Source organism: Odocoileus virginianus, chromosome 14, assembly GCF_023699985.2.
Source record: "Odocoileus virginianus isolate 20LAN1187 ecotype Illinois chromosome 14, Ovbor_1.2, whole genome shotgun sequence".
Taxonomy (NCBI): Eukaryota; Metazoa; Chordata; class Mammalia; order Artiodactyla; family Cervidae; genus Odocoileus; species Odocoileus virginianus.
Window position 1 is genome coordinate 8,653,742 of NC_069687.1, and position 24,921 is coordinate 8,678,662.

General features: G+C 50.2%; 1 protein-coding gene and 1 long non-coding RNA gene across 2 annotated transcripts; one reads left to right on the plus strand and one right to left on the minus strand.

Annotated features, from left to right (window-relative positions):
* Window positions 1–95: 95 nt before the first annotated feature.
* On the minus strand, window positions 96–5,758 carry LOC139038234 (uncharacterized). Its single transcript, XR_011491173.1, has 2 exons — window positions 5,398–5,758; window positions 96–1,287 (listed from the first exon to the last, which is right to left on the minus strand). It is a non-coding gene; the product is annotated as an uncharacterized lncRNA (long non-coding RNA).
* A 124-nt stretch (window positions 5,759–5,882) lies between these two features.
* ROPN1L (rhophilin associated tail protein 1 like) lies at window positions 5,883–24,921 on the plus strand. Its single transcript, XM_020914166.2, has 6 exons — window positions 5,883–5,988; window positions 6,288–6,461; window positions 12,123–12,246; window positions 13,428–13,589; window positions 22,218–22,393; window positions 24,739–24,921. The coding sequence occupies exons 2-6, from the start codon at window positions 6,331–6,333 to the stop codon at window positions 24,800–24,802; spliced, it is 657 nt and encodes a 218-aa protein (XP_020769825.1). The 5' UTR covers window positions 5,883–5,988; window positions 6,288–6,330; the 3' UTR covers window positions 24,803–24,921.

The window sequence follows — 24,921 nt, forward strand, 5'->3', positions numbered from 1 at the left end:
TCAACATTTAATATAACTGTTATTACTGTGGATTCTTGTCTTGTGTTTTTTGTTTCCCTTATTCAAGTACTAGAGAATAACTTTTTCTCAGATGATTTGATCCTAGATGGTATGTCCTTTCTGTATTGGCAAAATGCTACTATTAAAGTGTAATTCTTGAATTTAGGTTGAATTAATGACTTTTTAACACACACACACCCTTACTCATTTCCTTACTCTGAAGAATGTTGCACCAGCATAAGAACACTGGCGCTTTTAAAATGTCCAAGTGAGCTACTTAGTCTCATTTTCAGGACTGAACGTTTAAGCTCTCTACTAACTGTGATAAATTTTTTATATTGTAAAATTAAATGATTATGTTTAAAATACTCCTTAAGAATGTTACCTGTTCACTCGCCTTCAAGAAGAAGACAAGTGTCTTAGCACAGAGGTACTGGGAGAAACCTCACCTGTGGAGATTGTCTAACTTCCTTGTGTCTCCTTCATTAACGTGCCCTGCAGTCAGATGTTTTTCCTTTCAGTCCGTTACTGCCCTCTGTCATTTTTTAAAAACAGCCATCATGAGTAAATAAGGGCTTCTTTCAGATGATCCCCAACAATATCTTGGGCATTTAATGCAACATGAAGATAGGATACATCTGTTTTCATTCCCATCTGTTTTGTATGAGTGCCTCATTTTGTAGTCACGAAATTAGTAACTTAAATGAAAATGTAATGACCATAGGGCCTAGAAATGACTGTTGTAGAAGCTCAATAAATAGAACTTTTATGTAGTTGGGATGTCAGTTTTCTACTAAACACAGATACACAGACCAACTTTATGTGTACATATTCTAAAGTGCTCCCTTTTTTATGTGGTCCTTTGTTGCCTTCTGAGTTGAGAGAACAAAATTAAATAAAAATGTTAGTTGTAGCCTAGCTTTTTGGTTCGTTTATTTTTGTTTTGTGGCATGGTTGCTTCAGAATTACAGAAATGTGCATTATTAGTTGGCAGAAGCAGATAATCCAGACTGTTAAAAATATAATAATTATGGAAGAGAAAACTCAAATTACATATGATTATAGTCCCTCTATTCTGTTTTAAGGGTGAATTTAAAAGTACTTGCAGAAGTTACACCCTCCCTCCCTCCTTGCCTCTCCCTCCGCTGTGATTAACAGACCATCCTCACCAGGAAGAGCGAAGCCCAGCTCCGTGCCTTCATTGCAAGGTCCCAGCATGAAGCTTCCCCAGGTGGGCTCTTAGTGGAGATCTGGATGGAATGAAGCCAGTCAAGTCCACCTCACATACTGATCATGTGTATCGGAGAAAAAGGAAAGGACCGCAGTGAGGGTTACTAAAGTGCCCGTTGTGACAAGATTCCTTTTTTTCTAGGTTCAGTTTTTTTTTTCCTATGGTTTTTGTTTTTTTTTTTAAATCAAGTGTATCTGTATTTTAAATGCAGTAGTGGTAGGTGAAATGCTGTTTAACCCACAGGTTATATATAAGCTGCGAAGTTGAAATTTCACAGCAAAGGATGTCGTGCGGTGAATCTCAGTAAGTGGTCATCAGTTCCCTCCCCCCACTGTGCGACTTGCAGCCACTCTTGTTGAAATGGAACCCACATCACAAGTGCCACACGGGTCTGAGGAGGTAACACTCACCCCACCCCACCCTCATCTACTGTGGTGTCTGTGTTGTTTCCAGCACTGTGCTTAGTACTATAGCAGAATGAAGTAGGGGGTCTGCCTTCAAGGAGCCCAGTTAGAATGGAAAAGAGCAGGAAAAAATGACCAAAGGGTTCTGTTACAGCTGCGAATAAAATGCCAGGAGGAACACCTGGGGACCCACCTGGAGAAGTCCGTGACAAGTTGACCGCATCCTTCGTTCTGTCGCGTGTAGGTAGCACCCCTGCTCCCACAACTCCTCTTTCACCCTCGTGCAGTCGACTGCTGCTCAGACCCACGTGGCACCACAGCTGTCCATATCCAACACCTAGTAACCCACTGTACATTGTCTAAGCATCATCTTTTTGAAATTTCTTCCTTTACCTATATATGTAACAGTGCCCCAGCCTTTCTGCTCCTCCATGTTTGTTCTGTAACTTTAGGACAAGATGCTTCATACCCAGGAGCCCCATTCATTCACTCATTGGTTACTTGCTTAAATTGATCAGTCCCTTCTGCTAGCTGCACAAATCCAACATGTGATGGAACGTAATAGAACCCAGAAATAGACCTACACACGTGGTCTGCTGGTTTTTTGCAAAGGTGCAAAAGTGAACAGATGGTGCTAGAGTAATTGGACATCCAGATGCAAGATTAAAAATTGATTCATGTCTCAACATTTGCAAACAGTAACTTAGAGTGATTACAGTCCTAAATGTAAAACCCTAAACTGTGTAACTTCTAGAAGGCAAAGGGGAAACTTCATCCTTGGGTTACAACCCCAAAAGCACAAAGAAAAAATTGATGAATTGGGCTTTATCAAAGTTGAGGACGTCTGCTCTTTGAAATACACTGTTTAGAGGACAAGAAGATAGGTCATGGAGTGGCAGGAAATACTTGCGAAACATTTCTGATAAAGGAAAGTGCATCTGGAGTAAAGAAGTCTCTCAACTCAGCAGTAAAATTTATTTGCCTGTTTTAAAAATGGGCAAAATTAATACTTAACTAAAGAGGCTATATAGATGACAAGTCAGCACATGAGAAGATGTTCAACAGAATTAGCCTTAAGTAAAATGCATGGTTAGATAGTATCACGGACTCAATGGACACGAGCAAACTCTGGGAGATAGTGGAAGACGGGGAAGCCTGGCAGGCTGCAGTCCGTGGGGTCTGCAAAGACGCAGCTGAGCGACTGAACAACAAAGTGCAAATTAAAGCCACAGTGAGACCACTACAATACCTAATCTGTTACTAAAATTAAAAACACCATCCTGCATTGTGATGAGGTTGTGGAGGAACTGGAATTCATACTCTGCTGGAGGGAATGTAAAGTGGTACAAACACTGGAAAATAGCTGGGCAGTTCTTAAAAGGTTAAAACATGTACTTAACACTCCTAGTTATTTGCCAAAAGAGTCCATATGAAGACTTCTACATGAGTGTTCATAGTAGCTTTATTTATTAATAACCCAAAGCTGACAACAATGCCCATCAATAGGTGAGTGGACAAATGATTATCATATAATGAAATATTGCTCAGCAACAAAAAGCAATTCACTGCTGGTATATACAACATGGATATACCTCAGAATGATTATGTTGAGTGAAAGACAAAAAATGTATGCTTTCATTTATATAGAATTCTAGAAAATGAAAAGTACAGAAATCTGTAGGTAGCAGATCAGCAGGCTTGGGGTTTGGCAAGGAGGGATTTGAGGGGTTTCAAAGCTGCATGAAGAGATAGGGCGGGGAGGATGCGTGTGTGATGGATGTGTTTGCTGTCTTGATGAAATTCTGCTTGGACATGTCAGAATTTACTGAATTGTGCAGTTTGCTGCATGTTAGGTACAGTTCTACTTTAAAAAGTAGTATGTTCATACATTCTCTCTAATGGACCATTTCATACATTCTCTTTCTTTAAAGCACCTCCTCCTCCTTCCAGACTTTTGGCTGATGTTTATTCCTACTTCAGTTAGAAGACAGACGCAATCAGTACTTTTCACAGGTTCACACACACCCTCAGCAGTTCACACCATCACCCCCACCCGCTATCTTTACAGTGCCCCAGGCAGTCTTCCCTTTTCCAGAACAGGTCAGACCTCAGGACCTTTGCACTTGGCTATTTGCCTTGCCTTAATAGCCAAGCTTTCCCCAACCTCATTTCTACACTGAAATGTCTGTTTTAGGGAGTCTCATCTAAAATTGTAGCTACTGGAGCACTTCTGTCTCCTGGTTTTTTCTCTTTCACATTTAGTAACATACTGTACAGTCTACTTATCTCATTTGTATTTGCATGTTTTTCCTCACTTGAATATAAGCTCCAGAGATTAAAAAAAAAAAAAAACTATTTGGGGATTACTACACGGCTTCCCTGGTGGCTCAGATGGTAAAGACTCTGCTTATAATGCGGGAGACTCAGGTTCAATCCCTGGGTCGGGAAGATCCCCTGGAGAAGGGAATGGCTACCCACTCCAGTATTATTGTCTGGAGAATCCCATGGACAGAGTAGCCTGGCGGGGTACAGTCCATGGGGACATGACTGAGCGACTTTCATTTTACCTTTTTTTTTTTTTTTAACTGTATTTCAGTACTGGGATATATTGGGCATTCAGTAAATAGTGTTGAGTGAATGAATGAATCAGAATCAAAATAATGTATATATGGTTAACATAAAACCTGAAAACCATCCTCCAGAGGCAAGCGCTTGTCAGTAGTTTGGTGTTTGCTTCCAGACTCTGCGTGAGCATGCGTCCACGGGTACTTCTGTCAACACGCGTGTCGAGCGGCATGAGCCCTGGGCAGCTCTGCGGCATGCTTCTTTCACTTCATATTTCTGAACATCTTTTTATCTCTGTACATAAGTAGCTGTCCCATTGGAAAATTTTTAGCTGTATTGTATTCCATTGTGTGAATAAGATTATGATTTACGTTTTCCGAAAGACAGTTAACTAACTCATTTTATTATGTGCTAAACATTTTTGTCCATATTTACTTTACTAGTATTTCTGTAGGATAGATTCCTAGGAGACTGCTAGATCATCAAACATATTTAAAGTGCCACACTGCCTCATTAACACTTCTCTCAGTGTATGAAATTCCTTGTTTTCCCATAACGTTAATAGTGCCTATTTTCAGTTTTGCAAGTGCCCTGAATTTGGAATCGTGTGCCTTCACTTAGGTAGGGTTCATTTGGTAAGTTGCCCCAGTCGAGAAGTTGTGTTTCAGGCCTGATACCTCTAGGGAAGGAAGAAGGGCTTGTCGGTGGCCCCTCCTGGAGATAGCTCAGTCTACCGATTTAGCCTGGTCTTTGTGCCTGGAGGTGGGCAAGGAGAGGTAGGTCTCAGGCCTGTTTCTCCCAGTGTGGGTGTTAAGGGCACCTTGCAGAAGCCAGCTAGGAGACCCGGAAACTAGGCTTCACATTGCTGCCCGAGTCAGCATCCACCAGAATGGAACAGCTTCTCCTACCCTTGGACCCCAAAGCTATTGTATCGGGAAAAAGTAGCTTATTTTCTCCCACACCCAATTAGATCGGCTCAATCCCACCATCTTATTTAGGAAAACAAGTTTAAAACCTCAGCTGGAAACTGCCACTCTCTAAGTTCAGTCGCTCAGTCGTGTCCGACTCTTTGAGACCCCATGAACCGCAGCACGCCAGGCCTCCCTGCCCATCACCAACTCTCGGAGTCCACCCTAACACATGTCCATGCCACTCTCTAAAGTGGCTTTTAAACCGCGATCTGAAGAATGAGTTTACCAAGGGTGCCGACTGGGTCCGGGCCACTGGGAACAGCGCGTGCGAAGGCGTGGAGGTCAGACACGTGCTGGACAAACGGCCAGGGGCGCGTGTCCCGGAGGGCAGGGGCCAGGTTCCCGGAGGGAGGCTCGGGCCGCTGGCACAGGTCAGCTCCCAGAACCTCAACGGCTTCCTTCCACGGAGCCCACGAGACGTCTCGTTCTAAAGCTTCACGGAGGCAGTGCAAAGGAAAGGTGGGCCTTTTGCGAATTCGCCGCTCACAGCTGGTAGTGGGAAATCGATCCAAACGTCCTCTGTTTTAATTGAAATTTTCCTTTCGTGCATCTATAAACTACCCGTTTATGCAAAGCGGGAGCCGAAGCCAGACTGCGCAAGCGCACTGCTCCCCCGATACCCCAGCCCAGACTCGCACAAGCGGCCGATAAGCCTGGCTCGAGGCGTGTGCGCCTGCGCGACCCAGAGGGGCGGAGCCCGAGCGAGCGTCTCGGTTGCCTGGTTACCGGTGCGCGACAATAACGCTGGGTTGCAGCTTCTGGGCTGTTGCTAGAAGGGCGGTTGGTCCTTGTTTTCAGAGGAGCCTGTGGAGGAGCGGTAAGAGCCGTTTCCGCCGCCCGCACCTCGGGACGCCGGCCCCTTGGCTCCCCTCCAAATCTGAGACCCCACCCCCACCCCCACCCCCATCGGGGCGCCACTCCAAACCCGGGGAGACACTAACGGCCTGGCCTGGCCCAATTTAACTCCGGGGCCCCGACCTGCCCCAGACCCCCGGCCCCGGCCAGGCTCTACACTCGGGACCTGGGACCCCGGCCCCGGAGCCCCTTGGCAGGCGCGTCTCCCGCGCGCTCCAGGCTGACCGATCCGCCCTTCCTCTCCCCCTTCCCCCTCCGCAGCACACCTTGGTTCTTCCAGCTTGGTTCTGGTCTGCTGAGAGCGATGCCGCTTCCCGACACCATGTTCTGCTCGCAGCAGATCCACATCCCCCCCGAACTGCCGGACATCCTGAAGCAGTTCACCAAGGCTGCGATCCGCACCCAGCCCGCCGACGTGCTCCAGTGGTCCGCGGGGTAAGCCCCCCTTGGGCCAGCACCTGCAAGAGCCGGCCCATCGGCATGTCCAGTCGTGCCTGGACCAGTGGTCCAGCCCTCAGGACACAGAACTCAGTTAGCATCGGTGGCATCTACACCTAAGTATCTGTCTAGGAAACATCATGCATTATTGACCATGAGACGAGAAATTACTGCACAATGCCCATTTATCTATGAAGCAGTGACACCTCCATTCTTGGAGAGTGGTGTTTATGCAGGTAGACTGAAATTTGTAAAGCAGTAACACGGGATAAAAAGTTTTTGCATTGTGTTATAAAAGTCAAACTGTCACAGTCCCTTTGTTTTACTTGTGAAATGATTTTACAAAGAGAAATCTTATGCTCATGTTCCTTATCACCAGAGAATCCTCCAGAATTAGGTACTTGTTGAGTTTGTTGGAACCAGAGGGACTGGCTCCAGTTAAATATCCCAAGAATGCTATAAGGTTAAACTCTGTCCATCATAGTTCACAGCACCAGAGACTTCACAGTTTCTTGCAGCAAGCATTCTAACCATTTCCAGGAACAGATTATCAATACTTTTAAAGTCACAAGTCAACAGGCCTTGTGTGTGTGTGTGTGTGAGAGAGAGAGAGAGAAAGTGTGTCAAATTTTGCTGAACTTCTCTATAAATTGTATGGCCAAAGTGATATATTACTAGGATGGCTGTAACAGGTAACCACCAAATGTGAGGGCTTAAAACAACAAACATCTCTGTTCTTACAGTTCTGGAAGCCAAAAGTCCAAAATCAGTTTCACCAGGCTACACTCAGGATATTGCCTGGGCTTTGCTCTCAGCTGGTAAAGAATCCGCCTGCAATGCGGGAGACCTGGGTTGGATCCCTGGGTTGTTGGGAAGATCCCCTGGAGAAGGGAAAGGTTACCCACTCCAGTATTCTGGCCTGGAGATCATGGACTGTATAGTCCATGGGGTCGCAAAGAGTCAGACATGACTGAGTGACTTTCACTTTCACTTCCTCTCTGGAGACGCCAGGGAGAATCCGGCCCCACCCCTTGCCTTTCCCAGCTTCTGGAGCTGCATTCCTTGTGTTGTTGGGCTCCTGGGCCCTTCCTCCATCACCAGCACTGTGGCGTTCTCATGGGTACCTCTGCCTCCCTCCTCTAGGGACACTTGTGATTGCATTTAGGAACCATCCAGATAGTCCTGGATGGTGTTCCCAACTCAAAATCGCCTCTCAAATACATATATTTGCTCAAAATGCATGCAAAATTTGAGCATGTATTTGCTCAAAATACATGCAAACTCCCTGTTGCCATGTAAAATAAGATCCACAGCTTCCAGGATCAGGGCCAGGGTATCTTTGGGGCCCTCACCGCACCTACCAGACGTGGCTGCTGGTTAACCAGCACCTCTGACACATGCTTCTGAAAGACTCTCTCAAGGTTCTTGCCCCAAATTGTGGTCTCTGGGTTTGTTTGTTTCTTTGATAATTCATTTTATTTATCTGCTTTTTTTTTTTCTTTTTAGTTATGCTGAGTGTGTTGCTGTACCCTGGCTTTCCCTGGCTGTGGAGAGCTGAAGTTACTCTAGTTGCTCTGCTCGGGCTTCTCATGGGGGTGGCTTCGCTTGTCGCAGAGCACAGGCTCTGGGGCACACAGGCTTCAGTAGTTGCAGCATTTGGGCTCAGTAGTTGTGGTTTCCAGGGCTCCTGGGCTGTAGAATATGGGCTCAGTAGTTGTACATGGGCTTAGTTGCTCTGTGGCATGTGGGATCTTCCTGGACCCAGGACTGAACCCGTGTCTCCTGCATCGGCAGGCAGATTCCCACCCACTGGGCCACCACCAAGGAAGTCTGTGGCCTCTGGTTTTAACCATTATTCAAGCCTAAATAAAAGATACTGCTGTTTCAAAAGAGTTTATTTGTACTTTACCAAACCTTCCAAGATTTAATCTTGTTTTTTTTCCCCTTGGAATGTTATATTTGGTAACACTTTAGAGGCAACTCTTTTAAGCTTCACTTTAATTGAAAAGGCTTAATCAAGAACCTTCTGAATGTTCCATGCAGCTAATTTCATCTTAAGAACAATTTTGGAGTTGAGGAGAAAAAGCAGGCATTGTTCACGTGTCTCTGCTCGCTCAGAACAGAATCTGTTATGCAGAGACGTTGCTCAGAAGAACGTGAAGTGGGCTTTGAAAGATTTTCTAGCGATTGGGGTTAAGACAAGGCAGGAGAGGAAATAGCCTATGACGCAAAGACATAGGAAGGGAAAACAACCAGAAACCAAGCAGGGAGCCAGGAAGTGCATGGAAGTGACTTTGCGTGGAAGGCTGTAGCAGGCACTCCCGGGAGGGTTCTTGTCAACCGAGGTTGTCAGGAGGCCGAGGGCCGGCCTGGCTCCCAGCCTCTGCTGTGACTCCCCAGCCCATTGGCTGTGCCTTATTACGTCACTGAGCCCTAAAGGCTTTTGCTCACGTGCGCCTTCTGTGCATGTGACATAAATTGGCCTGGCCCCTCAAGCAGGCCGCCTCCGCCCTGGCTCTGATGATGCCTTGACTATACCATAGCTCCGACTATACAAACCTTTGTGGGCAAAGTGCTGTTTTTTAACATGCTGTCTAGGTTGGTCACAGCTTTTCTTCCGAAGAGCAGCATGTTTTAATTTCTTGCTTGCAGCCCCCAGCAGCTCTTTAGGGGAGTGTGAGGGTGTCCAGTGCACTGTAGGGCCCTTAACAGCCTGGTGGCCTGCACCCACCAGGCGCCAGCAGCACCAGCCAGCCCTGGATGAGGAAGCCAGCGGGGCCTCCAGGCACTGTCCGTGCCTCTTGGGGAGGGGGCCCTGCTCTAGAGGCCGCCCCAAGACTGGGCGCTGCTCAGATGGCTGATGAGGGGCAGTCTGGGTTGCTGCTGTTCAGTTGCTCAGTTGTGTCCGACTCTTTGTGACCCCATGGACTGCAGCACGCCGGGCCTCCCTGTCCTTCACTGTCTCACAGGGTTTGCTCAAACTCATGTTCATCGAGTCAGTGATGCCATCCAACCATCTCATCCTCTGTCGTCCCCTTCTCCCGCCTTGAGTCTTTCCCAGCATCAGGGTCTTTTCCAATGAGTCGGCTCTTTCTGTCAGGTGGCCAAAGTATTGGAGTCTCAGCTTCAGCATCAGTCCTTCCAATGAATATTCAGAACTGATCTCCTTTAGGATGGACTGGTTGGATCTCTTTGCAGTCCAAGGGACTCTCAAGAGTCTTCTCCAACACCACAGTTCAAAAGCATCAATTCTTTGGTGCTCAGCCTTCTTTATGGTCCAACTCTCACATCTGTACATGACCATTGGAAAAACCATAGCTTTGACTATGCAAACCTTTGTCGGCAAAGTAATGTCTCTGCTTTTTTTTGGTTTTGTTTTGTTTTGCTTTTGTCTCTGCTTTTTAATATGCTGTCTAGTTTGATCATAGCTTTTCTTCCAAGGAGCAAGCATCTTTTAATTTCTTGGCTGCAGTCACCGTCCACAGTGATTTTGGAGCCCAAAAAAATGAAGTCTGTCACTGTTTCCATTGTTTCCCCATCTATTTGCCATGAAGTGACAGGACCGGATGTCATGATCTTAGTTTTTTGAGTGTTGAGTTTTAAGCCAACTTTTTCACTCTCTTTTTTCACTTTCATCAAGAGGCTCTTTAGTTCTTCTTCACTTTCTGCCATAAGGGTGGTGTCATCTGCATATCTGAGGTTATTGACATTTCTCCCTGCAGCCTTCTTTCCAGCTTGTGCTTCATCCAGCCCATCATTTCTCATGATGTACTCTGCATATAAGTGAAATAAGCAGGGTGACAATAGGTGAAAACCCCAGTTAGGATTAACATGGCCAAGTGAAGCACCCTTCCCCAGCCTGGCCCTTTAGGTCTTCAGATCCACATTTGTCTAATTCACACCTGCCTGCCTTTAACTTTCCCTCAAACCATCAAGTTAACAAAACATGACTGGATTTGTCTTAAAAGCATGAAAACAAAATTGAATTTGAGGGGTGGAGAGAGAAAAAGGGACTGAGATGTAAAATTTAGTCTGGTGAGTGTCTTTTACCTACACTTTGTTACATGTTCTGAGATGTTTCTAATTATTCATATATTAAAATTTTTTTTATTGGAGTAGAGTTTATTTACAATGCTTTACTAGTTTTGACTATATAGCAAAGTGATTCAGTTATACATATATCCATTTTTTTTTTCAGGATTCTTTACCCATATGTGTGTGTGTATATGTATCAGTCGCTCAGTCATGTCCAGTTCTTTGTGACCCATGGACTATATAGCCGCCAGGTTTCTCTGTCCATGGGATCCTCCAGGCAAGAACACTGTTGTGGGTAGCCATTGCCTTGTCCAGAGGATCTTCCCAACCCAGGGATCGAACCCAGGTCTCCTGCATTGCAGGCAGATTCTTTATCATCTGAGCCACCAGGGAAGCCCCCTCTACCCCGTAGCTTATTAGAGGATGTTGAGTAGAGTTCCCTGGGCTATACATATACAGTTGGTCCTTGTTGGTTACGTGTATTTTTATACAGTAGTGGGTGTATGTCTCCCACTTTATCTCCAGTTTCCCAGTCTCCCAGTTTATCCCTTCTCTCCACATTTCCTCTTGGGTAAGCACAGTTTTTCATATCTTTTACATTATTTCCTGTGACCCTGGATGGTTTAGTGTTTTATTTTCCTGGATATGTCATTTCTTTGATGGTGGGAGAGTGACATGGGCAGCAAATGTCGTTGTTTCAGGAGCCGGTCTCCACTGACATGTGCCCCAGTGGGGAAAGTTTTGCAGAGACCCCACATAACACCCCTCCCCCTCCCTCCAGAAACCAGATGTGCACCCCCTTCTGAGTTGTTGCCCCAAACTGTCTCCATGCCCTGCTTGGTCCCAGGATTAGCGGCCATATCCACGTCCCAGAAAGGAACAATTAAGGGGAAAAAAAAGTACCAAGCAGGAAAAGTGAAGGGTAGGAATGTTGGCACCTGACTCAGCCAATCAGGTGAATTCCGTGCTCCAGGGGGTCTCAGTCCTGAATAGGCAGAGATGCTTGAAATCCTGCCCCTCAAAAAGCAGCAGGGCCAAGTCTGGAACTGTCAAAGTGGCATGACCTTGCGCGTGACCTTGCACTCAGATTCATGTGGGGCCCTGACCTCCACCTCCTCTGGCAACGTCTCTGGACCTGGATGGGTGATTGCTTGATAAAAGTAGCACGTGTTACTGGAGCCCCCCAGGTGTGTCAGACAGGGGGTCCCTGAGTCTGGAGCTGCCACTGTCCCCATTGTGCAGACAGCGAAACTGAGGCACAGGAGAAGGTGAAGTCTGAGAGCTGAGTGGAGGAGTCAGGAGGGGAGCCCAGGCCAGGGGCCGCAGCCCAGTCCTCCCTCGTCACTGTCTCCCTCTGGGGTCGCTGATGAAAGTGCCTGAATTTGGGGCTGTGTCAGTGAATCCACCTGCCAACGCAGGAGACATGGGTTCAATCCCTGGGTCGGGAAGATCCACTGGAGAAGAAAGTGGCAACCCATTCCAGCATTCTTGCCTGGAGAATCCCACAGACAAGAGGAGCCTGGTGGGCTACAGTTCATCGGGTTGCAAAGAGTCAGACACTGCTGAGCGATTGAACAGCAGCGTGTGTCAGTGAAGCTTCAGCGATGTCTGTTGTTGTTTCAGGTATTTCTCAGCTTTGTCAAGAGGAGATCCACTGCCCGTGAAGGACAGAATCGAAATGCCCGTGGCCACTCAGAAAACAGACACAGGCCTGACTCAAGGGCTCCTCAAAGTTTTACACAAGCAGGTATCAGAGTCTGTGATCAGTCAGCTGAGCCTGAGATAAAGCTGCAGGGTCTCCATGGTCATCCATCCACAGTCCTGTGTCCCCTGCGGGGGACCTTTGAGGTTTACTCAAGGAAGGAATCTTAAATTCAGTGACCTTCCTCTGGTTTAAAGAACCCAAGATTGCTGTTCATGATTATATAGACATACACTTTTTTTTAAGTACTTGCATTAAGATGCAAGAGGCTGCTGGACTGAAATGAGAGGTTTGAAAATATGGCATTTCAGACATGGGGGTTGTAAGATCCTTCTTGAAATACGTATTTATAAAAACTATGCTAAATATGATAATCCTCCACCTTCTTCATCTGAAGGGATATCTGGTTTCCAGCCCTCCTGAAAGCCCTTGAGACCCACTGACTCACTTGGAGAGTTCATAGAAAGTGTATTTTATCGGAATGATCAGGCCATATTACCAAAACTGAGATCAGTAATAAGAGCCCTGAGTTTTAAAGTGGCTTGTCCCCATTATTCATCTTGAAGTTCTGTGTTCCTGACCAGGGTGCAGTAACTTCTACACACGGGATTCTCCCATGGCGCTCTTGCTTAACCACTGAAAGGGAGGGTAGTTTGGGCAAAGACAAATTTGAGAAATTTCCTCAAACGTCTTCCACGTGGAATACTGCTACATATCACAGAAGTCACCCATTTTCATCAAGTTGTCTTAAAATAGTAGAAGGAATACTTTTATTCTCAGCGTTAAAATTTCTCCCATTTAACTGTTAGCATGTTGTGGAGTTGGATTTCATTTGGTCTGTTGAAGTTTATTTGTGTTGTGAAGTGTTGCAGACAGATAGTAGAGAATCGGGCACCCCGTGTCCGCGTGCCCATTTCAGTAAGTCATGACATTATGCCATGTTCGCTCCACAGTCCTTTTTTTCTCTTAAGAAGTAACTTGTTTCCAGTCTGTAGTTCACAGTCCCCCCCGCTTCCCTGCTCATGTACCCCAGCTCCCACGACACACACATACACACACACGACCCCAACCCGCTCCCTGCCCCTAGCAGTGGGCTAACGGTGTAGTGAATTCAGAGTTCATCTTTGAATGGGGACGGGTACTCTGTTTAAATCTTCACAAGCATTGTGTTATTTCTTGGGTCTTCAACGTAACATTGATCATATCATACTGTGTTTTCCAAATAGTGTAGCCACAAGGAATATGTGGACATAGCAGATCTGGAGCAGAAATGGAAAAACTTGTGCCTGCCCATAGAAAAATTCAGAGCTCTCCTACAGCTGGATCCTTGCGAAGATAAAATCGAGTGGATAAAATTTTTAGCGCTTGGATGCAGCATGCTTGGTGGGGTATGTACCTATAAATAGCCTATTAATAGTTCTGAGTCATCATGGGCCTGCCGTCCAAATAATTTAGGTGTTTCAGTAACTGTAAGGACACTCTCATCACTTTAGTAACTCTCATGACTTTAGTCGTTTTGTCTTAGGCAATATTTTTTCAGATGCTTATTATATTTTAGGCTGGTAGTTACTTTAACTTACAGAAGTTAAATACTTATGAGTGCCTCAACATAAAAGATGTTAACAGTAGACAAAACATGTAGATACCGTGAAAGTGTGTTGAGCAGAGAATGCATCGATGACTTTTTATTAAACTACACGTCATTTGACAAATTGATAGACTTCCCTCCTGTGCAAAAAGGAATAAAATTATCTTCTGTTTTAGTTAAAATCGTTTATTAGTAACTTACAGCAGATACCTCGCTAATGTTGAGAAGTATAGCCCATACGGGTTTAGGACCGAAGACACAGACTTCCCTTCAGTCTGTGAATTGAGAAGGGCGGTGGGTGTGGTGGGGAGGGGCTGCAAATCTAGAGCCTGCCTTCAGCTCTAGAATTTGAGTTGCCCTGTGAGACACAGGAGGCAAGTCCTGGGAGAGGGTCTGCGTTAGTGTGTGAAGAAAAGGACTGAGAAAAGAGCCAGCTCCCTTTACCGCTGAGACCAAGCGTGCGACCCCCCGTCCCTTCAGTCTATGGACCCCAGAGCACATACCTGGCTAATCCTTAGTCCTCGCTTCATGGGGCACCCTCATCTTGGGTCCCCGCGCAAGCCTCCTTGATTCCATTTTAACTCTTTAGAATTACTTTGTTTGATACTACCTCACAGGACCACTAACAGCTAACTGCCTTCAGCTAACCTCCCATCCCATCCCCGCACTGTGCCCCACCCACCGCCACCGCGTCAAGCATCAGCTGCCCTGAGCTTCTGCTTCCCGCTGAGCATGTATGAACCCCCAAGAAACACTCGATTTAATTTTAGCTGGTTTTAACTTTAGGTTGTCACTAATCTAGTCAAGGCCATGGTTTTTCCAGTGGTCATGTATATGGATGTGAGAGCTGGACTGTGAAGAAAGCTGAGCGCAGAAGAATTGATGCTTTTGAACTGTGGTGTTGGAGAAGACTCTTGAGAGTCCCTTGGACTGCAAGGAGATCCAACAAGTCCATCCTAAAGGAGATCAGTCCTGGGTGTTCATTGGAAGGACTGATGCTGAAGTTGAAACTCCAGTACTTTGGCCACCTGATGTGAAGAGGTGACTCATTGGAAAAGACCGTGATGCTGGGAGGGATTGGGGGCAGGAGGAGAAGGGGACGACAGAGGATGAGATGGCTGGTGGCATCACCGACTCAATGGACACGAGTTTGGGTAAACTCCGGGAGTTGGTGATGGACAGGGAGGCCTGGCGTGCTGCGATTCATGGGGTCACAAAAAGTCGACACGACTGAGCAACTGAACTGAACTGAACTGAATCTTCTGGAACTTTTCTTTGATTCCAAATTCGATTTCTCTTGATTCATCAGCCTGGCTATAGACGCTGTGGTTCATTCACCCTCCTCTGCCGTGTGGTGCCTGCTCTGTGAATATCGTGTACTTTACCACCTCTGTTCATGGCCCCAGCGAGAAACTCAGGAACCCCAGAGAAGCTGAGGGTCAGGCTGGCTGCTCCCTTCCGTGTTGCTCCTGCCCACAGGTGGCATTTCCCGCCAGCCCCGGGCTGGACCACCCAGACCCAGTTGCTGCCTCGCTCTGGGCTCCAGGGACACTGAGGAGCATCACAGGGGGGGTCACTGAGAAGGACAAAGATGCATTTAGTTCCTGGAGGAAATTTTATGTGGCTTTGTTCTTCTGGAGCTCCGGCAAAGGGAGATTTTAATAATAGAAAATGAATACCTAATATTTGATTTGATGGTTTATTCCTCTAAACTTGGTTTGTGAGGCTTAGATTTTTATAAATATGGGAAATCAGAATATTTCATCTTTTGGGGGGATCCATCTTTGTAAGTCCTCCCTCCCGAATCAGGAGAATCAGGCGCTCAATTTCAAACCTGACCAGCTAGTGTTTTCTAAGAGGAGGCCTCTTAGCTGTGTGTGGGACGTGACGCTAGATGGAGACATTTGTTAAGGATGGAGCTTCCCTTCTGGACTGAAGCCTGGGCAAGTGACAGGGAAAGATCACACTCGCTTCTCGTTTCTTCCCCTAACGTCACTCCGCCCGTCAGCCCGAAGGGGATCTGGCATTGGCCCCTGACTAAGCTGCCTCGGCCCGGACTCTTTGCTGCGGGCCCGTAGACTCTCTCCTCTTTCTCTGCAGGGAGCCGACCCTGGGGAGGGGGTTCAAGTGTGAACGTCCCCTGCTCCTCTGCCAGGAAGAGTTCAGAGCCTGGGGTGCCCGCTCCATCCTGACCTGCCACCCCCCCCAAAAAAAAAAAAACCCAGGGCAGGGCTAGCTGTGGGTCCACAGGGGCTGGGATGGGCCAGGCCCAAGGGGACACGTGCTCTGTTGACCCACCACTGCCCGTGTTGGCAGGACAGCTTGGAGATGCCCCAGGAGCCTGGCACTGTGACTTCCTGGAGACAGCCCTTCATGCAGATTGGCACCTTAGTACTTGTCTTTATGCTTCGAAGAAGGAAACGCTCAGAAAGGAGCCAGTGAAGAACTGAAGCGAGATGAGAAGGAGGAATTTCTCATGGATCACTGCTGTCCACTTCTCCGCACGCAGGACTGCCGTGAAGCTGGAATCTGGTCGCTGTGATACAGCGACTCTGGCTGCTCCACGCATGGCATCTCGTGGCTTGTGGCTCTTCAGGTTGTCTTTGGAGTCTCTCTAGTTGGATGGGTTGAGTCCTCTGCAAAGACTGGAACCTCCTCTGAGATTTCTGAGCCATAAGTCTCATTCCTTCCCTGGATGTTTGTCGATTGCAACTTGTTGTGGGCTTTGCTCTGAGTGCCAGGGGATCTCGACACCCCACGCCCCACGGGACGACATCTGGTATATCCTCCGAGCCCCAAGTGCTGCTCTGGTTCTTGAGTGGAAGCTTCAGATGTGATTTGGGGTGGAGCACGGGAGCAAGAGCGTCAGCGGGCTCTGCCCCAGGAACCTCGGCCGTGGCAGGGTGCCTGTCTCCCAAGGTGCATGCTTGCTGGTTGAGACGACTACAGGTCTGCGTTGTGACCTTCACCTTACATTTCTGCTGCCCCATCAGTGCTCTAAGAGGTAGATCGACAGTTTTCATCTGTTTGGTTTTTTTTTTTAAGTATGGAGATCTTTTTTATAACATGAAAAAGTTGAAAGTGGACCATAAGGAAGACTGAGCACTGAAGAATTGATGCTTTCAAACTTGTGGTCTGGAGAAGACTCTTAAGAGTCCCTTGGACAGCAAGGAGATCAAAGCAGTCAATCCCGAATACTCATTGGAAGGACTGATGCTGAAGCTGAAACTCCAATACTTTGGTCACCTGATGCGAAAAACTGACTCATTTGAAAAGACCTTGATGCTGGGAAAGATTGAAGGCAGGAGGAGAAGGGGACGACAGAGGATGAGATGGTTGGATGGCATCACCAACTCGATGTACATGAGTTTGAGTAAACTCCGGGAGTTGGTGCTGGACAGGGAGGCCTGGCATGCTGCCGTCCATGGGGTCACAAAGTGGGACACGACCGAGGGACTGAATCATGACAGCAAAACAGTCGTGGACCAAGTCCACCTTCTTCGCTGCCCCACACAGGGCGGAGAAAGTCTGTACCGACAAACTGCTCGCCCAACTCTGGCTCATCTTTGGAAAGCTTTTGAACTTCCTCATTCATGGGAGTGTCCCTCTGTGTGTGCAGCTGCACATACACATGTGTCATCGGAACGCATTGCTTATGGATGGCTGTCGTTTCCAGGGTTCTCACCAGGTGTGGGAATGTTTGGAGCCCTTGTCTGTTTTCTCTTTAATCCTCCGAGCAGCCCTCTGAGGAAAGTCCTGATCTCGGAACCCGTGGGCTGGAGGGCTGAGTGGAGCGGCTCCCAGCGGCGGGGAGAGGTGGTGGGGCGGGACTCGAACCCAGACCACGGGCTCCAGAGGCGCCGCTCCTGGTGGACACAGGGGGTGGAGGGACCCCTGTGACGATCTGTAGCCCAGGCAGAGTGCCGCGCACAAGCTGGGACATACCCCAGAGAGTGACAGCTCCTCGGCCTTCCCTGTGATACCATTTTATACCCTTAAAATTAAAAGAAGAAAGAAACTGAAGTTGCTCAGTCATATCTGACTCTTTGGACCCCATGGACTGTAGCCCACCAGGCTGCTCCATCCATGGGATTCTCCAGGCGAGAGTACTGGAGTGGGTTGCCATTTCCTTCTCCAGGGGATCTTCCCAACCTAGGGATCGAACCCGGGTCTCCCGCATTGCAGGCAGATGCTCTGCCGTCTGAGCCCCTAGGGAAGCCCTGCCCTAAGATGATCGGCTCCCTGAAACCTGTGTGCCAGCCTGCCCACAGCGCTCACCCTGGAGGTCTCACCCCCACCCCGCCCAGCTGCGGGCCGCCCATGGGCCCTGCTGTCTCTCAGCACCGCGGGGCCCTGGGTGCTGGAGGTGGTGTCTGGTCCCCTCCAGGCTGCGCTCTCCCCTGGTTCAGGTTCCCAGTGGGGCCCCGCAAGCCTGTCCGGAGATGCTCACCCCTGCGTGTGCGCCTCGGGCCGCGGCTCGTGTACTAACTGCCTCCCAGCGAGGAGACAGCTGCCCGCGGGCCCCTTGCTTACCTGCCCCTACCCATTGCGCCCCGGCTGAGCGTCCGCTCTGTGGGGCTGGGGGCGGTGGGATCAGCGGATGCTGGGCGTGCTGGCCCCTCTGCCCCTTCAGCCCAAGGCACTGGCTTCACTCACGTCCGAGAACGTGGTGCTGGCCACGAGCCCCAGGCCCGCGCTGTAAATGAGGAAGCTTGTGAGGAAAGGAAGTGAAACGGGGGGGTGGTGCTTCTTTAAAAATGAGATCTGGGGGTCAGTGCTGCTGCCCGACATTGAGTCGGGTGTCCCCCCCGGAGCTCCGGCCACCGAGCAGGAGTGAGTGTCCCCGTACTGTGTCCTGACTGTGTTCAAAGGGTCAGGCAGAGTGTGGCCCACGTTCATCCGCTGCAGCTGAAAGGTGTCGTGAGGGCGGTGAGGTGGCTCGCAGTGTCGTCAGGACCGCAGCGGGAACTCGGAGACTGGAGGGCCCCACCGGACCAGCACTGCACACGCTTGGGAGGCCAGGTCTCTCCTGCATCTCCGCTCGCATCTGAGATGCGGCTCCGGCATGCATGGGCTCCCCTGGTGGCTCAGATGGTGAAGAATCCACCTGCCAACGCTGATGTTAGAACCGCAGGTTTGATCCCTGGGTCGGGAAAATCTGCTGGAGAAGGGAATTGGCAGCTCACTCCAGTATTCTTGCCTGGAAAATTCCATGGACAGAGGAGCCTGGAGGGTTACAGTCCACTGGATCACAAAGAGTCGGACACGACTGAGCAACTGATACTTTCAGGCATGCACGCGGGGCTGGCAACACTGCAGCCGCCGCCTCCTGGACCAACCACCAGCCAGAGAGTAACGAGCAGTGGGTTAGCGGGGTCGCTTGCCCGGGAGAGGGGTCTTTGTAGCTGGCAAGCAAGTAGCCTTAGGACCCACGACTGTTAGAGTGAGAGAACTGTTGTAGGGAACAGAGTTCCTGAGCCAAACAAGTTGCCTAACGAGTCCTTCGGGATATAAAAACTGCTGTGAGTCTCTGTGTCGGAAACGTTAGCACCGGTAATGTCATCGCATCTTTGGGGGGAAGTGATGCCAGCATGTTTGGATGGATTTTTTTTTCCTAAAATACCTCTTCCTCGGAAGTGCCAGAGCAACAGTCATGAAGAAGAGCTTCTGCTCTGGCTCCTTGCCAGCTTCCTCCACCCCTCAGCCCTGCCAGAGGCCCCCAGCCCTGCTTCGATGACTGTCATCTGCTGTTCGGGCTGGAACAGCAGGATCTAACAGACCAATGTGTCTCTGAGACGTTTCAAGCTGGGAACCTGTAAAGTACACAACTCTGTTCACCCAGTCCTCCCTGGGGACAGTTTTTCGGAGAGACGGTGTGTGCAGTGGTCCCTGCAAAATGAACAAGCGAATGCCACCCTTTTTTTTAACTAGAGCATCCCCTCGCCCCCAGAGCTGGGCTCACGTCAGGACTATGGGGTTGTCCGCTCACCCCCTGCATCCCATCTCAGCAGGGCGTTGGTCGGGGTGGGGGTGGACAGTCGTTTGCAGATGCCCCGAGTCCCAGCAGCTGGCAGGGGCAGTGTGCGTCTGTGGTCCAGGCGCACCCCTGGCAGGCACATGTCACCCCCCTACCACCTGCTCCCCGAGCCAGTCCAGTGGTGGGATGTGCTGGTCTGGGCTGGGCTCAGGGTGCCGACTGTGGGATTCCCATCCCAGCTGGCTCACCTGGGTGAGTGACCCGGCCTCTCTGGACCCCCCGACCTCATCTCACATGGTCACCATGAGGAGTGAGATGCCCAGTCCATCTCTCAGGGGATTCCTGCTGTGTAGCGTTGCCTGCTGTTAGCAGTTTCTGGGCAGGAACCTCATTTCGAGGCCCCTGCCTTGCTCCTCCTGCTGCGGGAAGCACCACTGATTTCTCTCTGATGTTTACCATGAGAATCTGGTCCAGCCCCTGGTGCTTGAAGATGCTGCCATGTAGTGAGAGGACCACGCGGTATCAGGGGACCGCAGCAGCCTGTCAGAGCTCAGGGGGGCTCCGGCCAGCAGCTGGCCAGAGGCCAGGCCCCCTCGCAATCTCACAGCCTCAGGAAGTGAGTTCTGCCCACCCCCTCGGGAGGCTGGTAGTGGGTGCCCCAGTAGTCGAGCCTCTGGGTGAGAAGCAGACCCCAGCCGCCACCCCACTGGAGCCTCAGAGGAGCCAGCTGGCTGGGCCCAGGCTCCTGACCAGAGGCGGCCGGATAACGACTGTGTCAAGGCCTGGCCTCGGCTCTCTGTGTACCCCTGAGCCGTGGGGCTCACTTCCACATGGCTGCTGCTTTGGTCCATTGAGTCTACCTGTGACCTCCCCTCCACCTGCTGCCTCGCCCCCACCTTGGGGGACTGTCCTCCGCAGCCGGCCCCCCGGGCTTTCCTGGCTCTCTCTTCCTCGTGAGCACAGCCCACGTTTCATCCCCTCAGGAGCTGCCCTGGAGGGCTCTGGTCTGTCTCAGAGGCTCGCCGCCTGCGCTCTGTAGGCCCCACCATTGCCGCGGCAGCCCTCCATGTCAGAGGTTGGCTCCCTGAGGGCAGGACAAGGGCCATGAACGTGGCGAAGACACTCCCACCGAGGCTGATTTCCTACCATCTCGCAAAACTGCTGGGGATTTAAGCCTTCAGTTCAGTCACTCAGTCGTGTTTGACTCTTTGTGACCCCATGGACTGCAGCATGCCAGGCCTCCCTGTCCATCACCAGCTCCCGGAGTTTACTCAAACTCATGTCCATTGAGTCAGTGATGCCATCCAACCATCTCATACCATGTCGTCCCCTGCTCCTCCCACCTTCAGTCTTTCCCAGCATCAGGGTCTTTTCCAAGGAGCAGTTCTTTGCATCAGGTGGCCATAAGTATTGGAGTTTCAGCTTCAACATCAGTCCTTCCAATGAACACCCAGGACTGATCTCCTTTAGGATGGACTGGTTGGATCTCCTTGCAGTCCAAGGGACTCCCAAGAGTCTTCTCCAACACCACAGCTCAAAAGCATCAATTTTTTGGGACTCAGCTTTCTTCACAGTCCAACTCTCACATCCATACATGACCAATGGAAAAACCATAGCCTTGACCAGACGGACCTTTGTTGGCAAAGTAATGTCTCTGCTTCTCTATGGGAAGGCCCATGGAGGCGAACGTTGGTCTTAGTACTTGATTAAATTAGCACTAGGCTTAAATCTTTACCAACTGAGCTATGGGCTTCCTTGATAGCTCAGTTGGTAAAGATTTAAGACTAGTGCTAATTTTAATCAAGTACTAAGACCAGCCTTCGCCTCTATGGGCCTTTCCGGGTATTTGTTTGACACTGGCCAGGGCTCCCCAGACCCTCATGCCCTCGTACCTGGAAGGTGTAGGGTGGGGTCAGCATGCTCTGGAATGTTCTGGAAGCTTGTGCCACGTGTGGGTGGGGAGGAGTTCTGGCTGAAAGTCAAGGATGCCGGCGGATGGTGGTGTTGAGGGGGTGACGCACCCAGGTTTGCTGCTGCCCCCAGCCTGCTCGGGGCCCTGCCAGCCCTGCCCACCCACCCCACTGGTGGCCTAGTTCGGGACAGTGTGCTCTGTCCCAAGGTATTTTGTGGGGCCGGAGTTCTGTGGATTCTGTGTTGCCTTGTGTGTCGTCAACAAGATCGAGGCTTTCTCTTGTCTCTGTGAGAGTCATTCCCATTTAACATGAGAGAATCTGGAAATCAAACTCTTTTTCAGGCCAATTACATCCCGATCAACAGTTTTTCTTTCTTGTGGCAACTGTAAATTCCCCGTAGTTCAATTTAGACCGAGAACATACTTGGGGGAGAACTTCTGTAGGCTGTACCCAGGTGTCTGTCGGCGGCCGTCTTTGCTGACCGTCTTAGCGCATCCCAGCGGTAACTGTTTCCCCGCCTGCTCTCTGCCGTTTCCAGTCACTGAACACTGCGATGAAGCACCTGTGCGAGATCCTGACCGAGGACCCCGAGGGCGGGCCCGCGCGCATTCCTTTCGGGATCTTCTCCTACGTCTACCGCTACCTGTCCGGGCTCGACTCGGACATCACTGCGTCGGACACCGAGTCCTACCTCTCCTCGCTGAAGGAGAACGTGTAAGTGTGCGCGCCGGGGCTCTCGGCTCTCAGACGACCGACCGATCGGGCCTTCGACAGGAAGGAAGGAGCTCACGCCGAGCCCCCAGCCCCGAGGCGTCAGGTGTGGCTCGGCGGTGGGAGGAGGCCGGGCGGGGGGCCGCTCAGCGCGCAGACTTCACATCCCGCCTGGGCCTTCTTAGGCACCGGATGCCCGATGGTTTAACACCAGGTCGCGTTGAAAAGGTAGAGTTCGTTTCTCGCCAATGCAACACAGAAATGGGTCCCCGCAGGTGGAGGGAGTCCAGACTCCCCGCGTGAGTGAGCAGCAGTGGGGAGCGACCCCGCGCACCCCACTCCCCACCCGCCCCCAGGTGTCGGCCCCGCCCCAGGTGTCGGCCCCGCCCCCAGATGTCGGCTCCGCCCCAGGTGTCAGCTCTGCCCCTCTGCGGGTGGGAAAGGTGAGGCTCGCGGGCCTCGAAACAGCGGGGCCGCTCCCCAGGCCCTCAGGCGCCCCTGCCCAGTCGTCCGAGCCCCCACACCCGCCACCTGGAGCCACAGGACAGGTTTGCGGAGAGCCACACGTGCCATGCCGGGACGTAGTGGCGGTGCGCGCGCGCGTGTTTTTGTGGTGGTGATAGACCGCAAGACAGCAGGGCGATGGAGCCGCTGACGGTGACAATGACCGTGTCAGCCCCGCTGCCCGGCCCCCGGGAGCCCGCCCCCGGCAGGCCCGTCCCCACCTCCCAGGCTCTCGTCCCCTCCCCCTGCCCCCCAACCCATCTGGGGGGCTCCGAACCTGGCCCCTCCCCTCCTCCCCTAAGGGGACCCTGGCCCCTCCACAGCCCTCACCTGGAGCCCTTGAAACCCCTTCCTCTCCTCCGTCCTTCAGAATCGCACTCCCTACCCGCCCCCTCCACTCCTTCCCCCCCCCAATGAGGAGGGGTGCACGGGGTCGCTCATCACTCACGCGGGGAGTGGGGACTCCCCCCATGTGCAGGGACCCATTTCTGTGCTTCATTGTTGAGAAAGGAACTCCTCCTTTTGAACACGCCCTGGTTTTTGAACCGTTTGACACTCTGCCTAAGAAGGCGGGTGGTGGGATAGCTGCCTCCCTCTGAAGTCCCCTCCCCCCGCCAGCCACCAGCTGAGTCCCAGACCCTTGTGGTCCCAGTCCCCCCCCCCCCGCCCCATCCTCCAACTTGAAAACCTCTGCCTCCTCCTGGAAGCTGCCAGCCCTCTGTCCCTCTCTCCTCCCAGGACTCTGTTCCTGTCGCCTCAGCCAGTCATTTTCCAGTCCACTCTGATGCGGGATTTCCATTCCAACCAGGCCCCGGGGGCTTCCCCTCGCCTGCTCCCACACTGACTGGACTCCTCCCGTGCCTCCCTCCCCGGGCCCGGCCCTCCATCCCAGGTGTCTGGGCTCCTCTAGGCTCGAGTTGCCTGTGGGTTCTGTCTGGCGTTGGCCCCCAGCTCCATACTTCGATGAGGAGGGCCTACTGGACCTCCCCTCAGGATGTCTGGTGCACCCGTCAGGCTTAAAACGTCCCAACAGAAATGCATGTTTGCCCAGCTTGAAATTACAGGGAAAGGGCATTTAACTGCGGCTGCAAGGTGGGAGGAGGTGGGTGTTTACAGTTACACAGACAGTAACCAGATTCTAGCTGCCTAAGCAGTGAGCTCATGTGGTGGGAGGTCCCTGAATCCAGAAGGGCAGGTGTTCAGGGAGACGTCCACTCTCCATCACCAGGTGACTCCAATGGGAGGCTCTTTCAGGTGTCATTCCCCTGGGCCCATAAGAGGTGGTTCCTTTTTATGGTAAAGTATGTTTCAGAACCACTAACTTGTGTTCCTGTTGCTTTTAAACATGAGCCCTCAAGGCAGTTCTTATGATCCCACTGACATGGAAAATGAATGGTGTTCCAGTTCAGTATTTTTACATCTAAGATGCCAGTAGGAATTTACTAACGTTCACATCTTTTAAGAAATAAAACTATCTGTAGATAAGGAGAAAAGTCAAAAGACGTTGTCAGTGCCAAAGCTTAATAGACTTAAGACACTCCTTTGAGCTCTGCTGGATCAACTTTTAAAATACTAGAAAGATCCTCATATTATACTAGTGACTAAAATTTGAGTTGTCAATAGAGAAAAAATTTTAAACCTAGTACTAATCTTTTTTCACCTAGAAATATATATGCATTTTTCAATGTAAGAAAATAGAGTGCTTTATTTTTAGAGGTAAGAACTACTGATTTGAGACCACAGTCAATTTTTAAGGTAAAGCTAAATTATGCTATATTGCATAGAAACAGTATGATGTGTGGTAAGAGATTACTAATGGGCATCTTTGTCTGTTTTCCATTTAGAGCTGCTAGAAAGAATGGTATGATAGGTCTTTCAGATTTCTTCATTCTAAAGAGGAAAATTTAGAAAGCCTTGAGAAGAAAACTCAGAAGACAGGCCATTAATACAGAGAAGAACACATTTTAATGTCAAAATAGTGCCTTTCAAAACCTTGACACCAAATACAACCTGTCATTAACCACGTA

What these genes read in the sequence shown, in the direction of transcription:
- ROPN1L (XM_020914166.2), top strand. Translation starts at nt 6,331, where the DNA reads ATGCCGCTTCCCGACACCATGTTCTGCTCGCAGCAGATCCACATCCCC. An exon ending in TCAAAGTTTTACACAAGCAG is followed by an intron (nt 12,247 to 13,427) that starts GTATCAGAGTCT and finishes TTTTCCAAATAG; the next exon opens with TGTAGCCACAAGGAATATGT. An exon ending in GATGCAGCATGCTTGGTGGG is followed by an intron (nt 13,590 to 22,217) that starts GTATGTACCTAT and finishes TGCCGTTTCCAG; the next exon opens with TCACTGAACACTGCGATGAA.